The 7,427-nt window shown below is 31.1% G+C and overlaps 2 protein-coding genes across 2 annotated transcripts; one reads left to right on the top strand and one right to left on the bottom strand.

The window, feature by feature from the left end:
- Nucleotides 1-432: 432 nt before the first annotated feature.
- On the bottom strand, nucleotides 433-918 carry LOC123896487 (secreted RxLR effector protein 161-like). The gene has a single exon (XM_045946867.1). It carries the CDS (start codon nucleotides 916-918, stop codon nucleotides 433-435), a length of 486 nt encoding a protein of 161 aa, XP_045802823.1.
- Nucleotides 919-3,215: 2,297 nt separating this feature from the next.
- LOC123895212 (NAC transcription factor 56-like) lies at nucleotides 3,216-5,677 on the top strand. The gene is made up of 3 exons (XM_045945448.1): nucleotides 3,216-3,619; nucleotides 3,902-4,209; nucleotides 4,415-5,677. The coding sequence occupies exons 1-3, from the start codon at nucleotides 3,436-3,438 to the stop codon at nucleotides 4,985-4,987; spliced, it is 1,065 nt and encodes a 354-aa protein (XP_045801404.1). The 5' UTR covers nucleotides 3,216-3,435; the 3' UTR covers nucleotides 4,988-5,677.
- The last annotated feature ends 1,750 nt before the right edge of the window (nucleotides 5,678-7,427 follow it).

Consider the following 7,427-nt stretch of genomic DNA (forward strand, 5'->3'; position numbering starts at 1 on the left):
ATTGCCTTGCGTGCCAAGCTACTGCAGGGAAGACTTGTTATGCCTACATACACACACACACACACATGCTCACAGGCGCGCCACGAGCCTAACACAACACTAACATACACTCCCCTAAACTGAACTCTAGTGAACAGTTTATACAATTATGTCATACAACATTTATTATAGGCTATGAACATCACACACACCTAGCTTATTTATAAGATTACAAAAGGTGTCAAGGTTTAATGGCTTAGTGATGATATCAGCAAGTTGCTCCATTGTACTGCAATGGCTGAGTTCTACCACTCCTTTTATTAAGTCTTTCGAAAAATGGTACCTCTTATCTATATGCTTGCATCTGTCATGCATCACTGGATTCTTTGACAGTTTTATTGATGAGCTATTGTCACATTTTATGATTGTACAGTTCTGAGCTTGGCAAAGTTCTTAAAGAATTCTTCTCAACCAAATATCTTGGCAAGTACATAAAGCAGCTGCTACAAACTCTGCTTCAGTAGTAGATAAGGTGACAATGGCATGTTTCTTTGATGACCATGAAATGGCACTTGAGCCAAGCATAAAGACATAACCAGATGTAGATTTTCTATCATCTAAATCACCTGCATAGTCACTATAAGACCAGCCCACCAGTTTCGTATCTTCATTTCTTTTGTACCAAATACCAAGATCCATAGTGCCTTTGAGATACCTCATTATTCTTTTGATTGCAGCTAAGTGAATCTTTGTAGGTCTCTCCATATATATTGCAACTAAGCATACATAAAAGGTCAAATCATGCCTAGTTGCAAGCAAATACATCAGGCATCCTGTCATTTGTCTGTAGTTAGTAGCATAAACATATTTTCCATTTTCATCTCTAATCAACTTGTTCCCATGAACCATGGGGCTACACACCTTGTTGCACTGATCCATTTTGAATCTCATAAGAAGTTCTTTTGCATAATCAATTGGTATCAGAGTGGCGCAGCGGAAGCGTGGTGGGCCCATAACCCTCAATTGGGGTTAAGATGATTAGGCTTTTTTCTTCATGAAAAATCTTACATGTATCTTAGATAAACACTATACTAAGATTTTTCTGTTGCAATTGACCTATACTGAGCAAGTTATTCTTGAGGTTTGGAAGGTAATACACATCAGTAATCACATTTATCCTGCCTTCTAGATATAGACATGACTGAATTATCACCAAGTTTTACAGTCTCTCTGAAACTTTGATCAAAATTATATAATCAGGCTCTGATACCAATTGTTATTTTCAAATGATGTTCTCTAATTTATTCATCACTAGGCAATATCTTTTATAGAGTTACAAGTCATATGGTCAATTACGAGCACACATATGCTAGATGCACTGCCTTGTCTATTTGAAAGTTCTGTAATGATGTTGTTTTCTTTTAAAAGACTTTCACACTTGAGAAGGTGGATTGACAAGTTTAAATATCTCATCTTAAAAATTGTTTGTTGGCAAAACATTTTAGCATCTTTGTTTCTTTTACAAGTGGACGGTGGAATCTATCTTGTGTTTGAGTAGATAGAGATTTATGGGTGTTGGTTGATCAACTCAATTAGTGGCTTGGACATAGGGTTCATTTCTCAGTGGTTTTACCCTTTAGTGTTGTCTTTCAATATGACTTCTCTGGTTGCTTTTGGAGTTTTCTGCACTCTAGATGAATTTATTAACTCTTGTTGTTTGTTGTGTTTTTTTTTTCTTTTTTTTATAATTATATAATATAAATTAAATTCTAAAGTGGTATATAATGAAAGATATATTGTTTGATTTTTTTACATTATCATTAAACTCTAGGGAAAAAATTATCAAAAAAATAAATTAAGCTCTAGGAAAATTAGGATGATTCTAAGCTAATATGGTGGTGTGTCCTATCTCCATATATTAGTGTACTTTAATTTACATGATCAATTTCTATTTAATTAATTAATCGATAAATAAAAAGGCGCACAAAAGTCAGATAAGTAGAACAAATCAAGTATATTATTTTTCTCTTTTATTTTTGTCGCATATATTTTCCTTACTCTTTCAATTGTAAAAACAGACAAATCCCATTTATTCTTTTTTGTCTCTACTTACCTATGCATATTAAACACAATTAATATACACTTATCATCACTAAGATGAACCATTATACAGTATGTAGCTAACAAAAATAAATTCAAAGTAAAAAAATTAATTTAAGTGATATAGAATTTAAGTTTTCTTAAACAAATAGTTAGAAGTTCAATTACCGACTCTTATACATGAAAATATTTTATGTCATTTTTTTTTTGTCAAATAGTTTAGTGTTCAAAATTTTACATTTAAAATAAATAAGTAGAGTTAGTAAAAAAAAAAAAGTAGAGCATTCCAGTTTCGAATCATAACTTCTACATATATAATTTGAGATAAAATCTAACATGCACAAGCCTTAATTAAGTGGTGCATAATGCAGTAAATAACTTTTTAACAAATACGAATTTATAAAATTCATCGAAACTAACGGTATTCATTAAAAACTCTGTTAATCATGTTAATGTTAAAAAAACTATAATTCAATATTTATTTTTTTGATAATAACTATAATTCAATATTACTATTAAACTAAATTTACGAAAACTATCGCATATAAATCGATCAAATCATGACTACTAAACTGAGATGAAATTTCATACCTAACCAAAATTAAAGGATGGTAATTTTTTTTAATCAATATGCATGTGATGACTAATAATGATGTATTATTCCAACCATTCCCATTGATGAAAATTGAAAGTGGGATTATAGCATGGGTCCCACTAATTAAGCAAGGTAATTTTCTTATGTTATTTGTAGTGGTTCTATTTGTTCAACAAAAAAGTAATAGAAGAGACCAAAAATCTTATCATCTCTTCCATTCTCCACTGCCACAACACAACCTCACACTTATCCTTCCATTGACTCCTTTATTATCTTTTCATAAACCATAATTAAAATCACAATCAGTGAAAATAAGTACAATTAATAAAATATAATTAAAATATAGAAAAAATAAATGGCACTTTCATCCTTGGTCCCACCCACGTGTCAACCCTTCTATGATTTGGAATCCCACGTGTCAACCTCTTAACGGCCTGAATTCCAGTTAACGTCATCATCAGGTACCCACTTCCTCCCATGCACCCTCAGAAGTTTCACTGTTCTCATTATGAAAACACAATTTTACCCCTAAAATTACAACACGTTGCAACTCCACCAAACCTTACCATGAAAACTCATGTAGGTGATTTTTCCTCTTCCCTTGCCGTACTAATATAAAACACAAGCTTCACTCTTTGTGGGGTAACAAAAACTACAAAGCCAATTATCGTTGTTGTTACTATCATAACATAACATGTTCTTGTTCTTCTTTGAAAAAAAACCATAGCCATAAAAACCATTCAAAAAATTCTTATTCAAGCATGGAAAGTACCGATTCATCGACCGGTTCGCAACAACCTAATCTTCCGCCTGGATTTCGATTCCACCCGACTGATGAAGAGCTTGTTGTTCATTATCTCAAGAAAAAAGCTGCTTCAGCTCCTTTACCGGTAGCCATCATCGCCGAAGTTGATCTCTACAAATTCGATCCGTGGGAGCTACCGGGTACTTCTAAAGATTACAAATTTTTAATCTTTACGTTCAAATTCAAAATGGGTTTCTTTTATTTTGTAAATATTGTTTTTAGTCTTTCTTGCTCTCATGATAATACGTGTCAGAATTTCACACATCTGTTTTCTGTCCGTCAATTTTATTTTTCTACGTACGTCTGAGAAAAATAAAATTGTTCGAGATGTTTACTAGTTTGTTTGTATATTGATTTGTTAATATCTTTTTTTTTAATTGTAATTTTGATTTTTTTGGGTACCCTTTTGGTTATTTTTGCAGCTAAGGCAACGTTTGGAGAGCAAGAGTGGTATTTCTTTAGTCCAAGGGATAGGAAGTATCCAAATGGTGCTAGGCCAAACAGGGCAGCAACTTCTGGTTATTGGAAGGCAACTGGTACTGATAAGCCCGTTTTAACTTCTGGTGGAACACAAAAAGTTGGTGTGAAGAAAGCTTTGGTTTTCTATGGTGGAAAACCACCAAGAGGAATCAAAACTAATTGGATCATGCATGAGTATAGGCTTGCTGATAATAAGCCTAATAATAGGCCTCCTGGTTGTGACTTGGGCAACAAGAAAAACTCTCTAAGGGTAAATTATACTAATCTAAACTCTTTTCATCACACGGTTAAATCAGCGACAAAAAATTATGAAATATATCTTTTATTCTGTCACTAAATGTTAAATACTTATTTTTTTTCTTTGTTTTTATTTCTAATTTTCGTCGCTGATTCAACTTTTTGTGATGATTTTTTTGAATTTCTGAGATTAAATATATCGTCTTCTTTATTTGTAGCTTGATGATTGGGTGCTATGCCGAATCTACAAGAAAAGCAACACACATCGATCACCGGTGGAACATGATAGGGAAGAGTCAATGGATGATATGATAAACGGAGTACCTCCATCGATCAACGTGGGTCAAATGAATGCCGCAACAAGGTTTCATCATTTTTCAAAGATGTCAACAAATAGCTACAACAATGCATTGTTGGAGAATGATCAAAATTTATTAGAAGGAATGATGCTAAGCAACAATAATTTAGGAGTTTCAAATTCAAAGGCAGAGTTATCTTTTGTACCAACTATGACAACATCTTCAAATGCTAATTCACCTTCAAAAAGAACACTTTCTTCACTTTATAATTGGAATGATGAAGATGTTGCAGCTCAAGTTGGTACTTCATCATCTAACAAAAGGTTCAATTTGGAAAGTGTTGTGAGAAATGATCAAGATAATGGAACCGTTGCTACTTCTTTTGCTTCACTTCTTAATAATCTCCCTCAAACTCCTTCATTGCATCAACAACAACAAACAATGTTGGGATCAATACCATATCAAATTCAAGGGATGAATTGGTATGGATAATTAGTTCAATTAATTGGTATGATTATGATTGTGTTAATATTGATGCACAAGATGGTAATGGTATGATACTAAAGTTAGATGAATCATGAATCAAGAAATGTTCATCAATATTTGGTATTGTTCCTTAGCCTTACACACTACTCTCTCGAATTTCGTGCCGACTAGATTGTAAAGAAGGGTATTGAGATTTTGGTTTGTTAATTAGGAATTTGGAAGCAAGTTAGAGTTTTAATCACACTTATTAGATGGTCTCAAACTTGATCTTCAGCCATTGGAAAGCAGTTGCAACTAGCATGCAGGTGAGGCCATATGGATATTCTTAGCTAAATTTTAATATAGCTTTATACATATATAAAGATATTTGCTTGTTTTTATTTTTATTGGTATAAAAATAAAGAAATGTTGGTAGCTCTTTCATGTAAAAATTGTTTAAAAGAGAGGGAAAAAATTCAGAGAGAGAGATAATTAGTAGTTATATTTTATATATTTTGATTTTATATATACATTGATTTAGGATACATTGTATATATAGATCATATACTTGTAGAACAAGATCTCTATTGAATGATGCAAGAATTAATTAAATTGCAAATGGTCACTATGGTTTGTTTGTCAATGTATTAATTTGTATATATTAATGTGTTCTTCATTGATTTTAAGTTAATTTACTATGTTCTTAGTACTTGAATTTGAGTACTTGAATTAAAAATATAAAAAAAAATTAAAAAAAAAAGAGGTTAAATTACTATGTTCTTAGTACTTGAATTTGAGTATGTTAAAGTGATATGTGGAATCAATTCTTTTTGTCACGTCTTTGCATGTAATCTATGTAGGTAGAAGATTATAAGTCTTAATCATGTCTTATCCTTTTTCCCAGAATCATTCCTAATGAATCTAAATTAGTTGGTACATGTATATCAATTAATAAACACATATAAAGTATTAAGTATACAATATTAAATTTGTTTGTTATGAGATAATTTTCATCACTCCCATATAAGTTGTAAGATGAAAGGAAGATCAACATGAGCAATATGCTAGGGAGTTTTCTGATTTTGATACACCAATATTCAATTTACAAAATTCTTAAATTTGAATGATAATATTTATAAAGTTAATTATAATTAATTATTAAAATATCATCTTTTTTATATATAGGAGCTATGGTCTAATTAATTAGTGGAATTTGATGTTGATGCACTAGCTGCCCATAAAATTAATCAAGGATTTATGGTTTGTGATAATGTTATTAAAGATTTATTATGGCTAAGCTAGTGATGCCATGATTATCATGAGCTAGCTAGTTTTTCATGCTATCAATTTTTGTTTCCCAATTTTCTACCTTCTAAAAATGATATTGGCTCGTACAACACCAAATCTCATGATAACTTACCAATTATATATTTTTGTTTTCACAACTATACATTTTTAATTCACACATATTTCATTTTTGCCCTCATCTTCAGAAAGTTTGACACTTTCATCCTACCTAACCATAATCAACTTCTCATGAGCCCATTAATTACTTTTTTTTTACAATGAAACTGATGAAAATTAAAGATATCACCTCATGCATACTATCTTAAACTCCTCACCACTAAACCAAACCGTAAATTGGCCATTAAAATTTCTATATGACATATTTATTGTCAGAAAATATTAAAATGAATTTGTGAGAATCTTGGGCAACAACTAGAATGTCCTAGAAAGAGAATCATTAAAATTTTCAATTTCAATTACTACTGATCCTACAAGATAATTATAATACATTAGACCACTTTAGGTCATAATCGTTAGCCACTCGACAAACACATTTACACGAAAATGAATTTTCTGCGGTTAAAACAGTGAATTTGACGATTGATATAATTTTATGATTAATATTGATCATTAATAAACTTATAATACAAATTAATCATTCGGTATTATCGGAATGATGTTGATTTGTTTGATTGTGTGACCACAAGGATCACATTATTTTGCTACTACTTTTCTTTTGAAATAGCAACGAAAATAAGAAACGGGCATAAATAAAATTGTCACAAAATTTAACGTTTCTAACATTTAACAACTAAATTATAGACGAATTTTAACTTTTCCCGTCTCTAAATTTTCGTTGATATTTCATCTTTTTCTATAATACAAACAATATATATCACTTAATCTCCAAGATAGATCATTCAAACTACTAAACAAACATTAATATCACATCATTAGCAAATCAATCATGCTTTAGGATACATACATCTCTTTCTTGACAGCTACCCAGATAGCTGGATTTTTCCTTTCAAACCTGCTCTTGATCAATAAGCTCGACATATATAGTCAATAATTGACCGCATGGCTCATGAGGGAGAGTTTGGTCATAAAACAAATTAATAGTTAAGTTGAATTATATGCATAATATTCTTTTTAACTTTATGGTTTTGTGCCCACACTG

This window comes from Trifolium pratense, linkage group LG7 (genome assembly GCF_020283565.1).
Source record: "Trifolium pratense cultivar HEN17-A07 linkage group LG7, ARS_RC_1.1, whole genome shotgun sequence".
Lineage (NCBI taxonomy): Eukaryota > Viridiplantae > Streptophyta > Magnoliopsida > Fabales > Fabaceae > Trifolium > Trifolium pratense.

What these genes read in the sequence shown, in the direction of transcription:
- LOC123895212 (XM_045945448.1), top strand. Translation starts at nt 3,436, where the DNA reads ATGGAAAGTACCGATTCATCGACCGGTTCGCAACAACCTAATCTTCCG. An exon ending in CGATCCGTGGGAGCTACCGG is followed by an intron (nt 3,620 to 3,901) that starts GTACTTCTAAAG and finishes TTATTTTTGCAG; the next exon opens with CTAAGGCAACGTTTGGAGAG. An exon ending in ACAAGAAAAACTCTCTAAGG is followed by an intron (nt 4,210 to 4,414) that starts GTAAATTATACT and finishes CTTTATTTGTAG; the next exon opens with CTTGATGATTGGGTGCTATG.
- LOC123896487 (XM_045946867.1), bottom strand. Translation starts at nt 918, where the DNA reads ATGGATCAGTGCAACAAGGTGTGTAGCCCCATGGTTCATGGGAACAAG.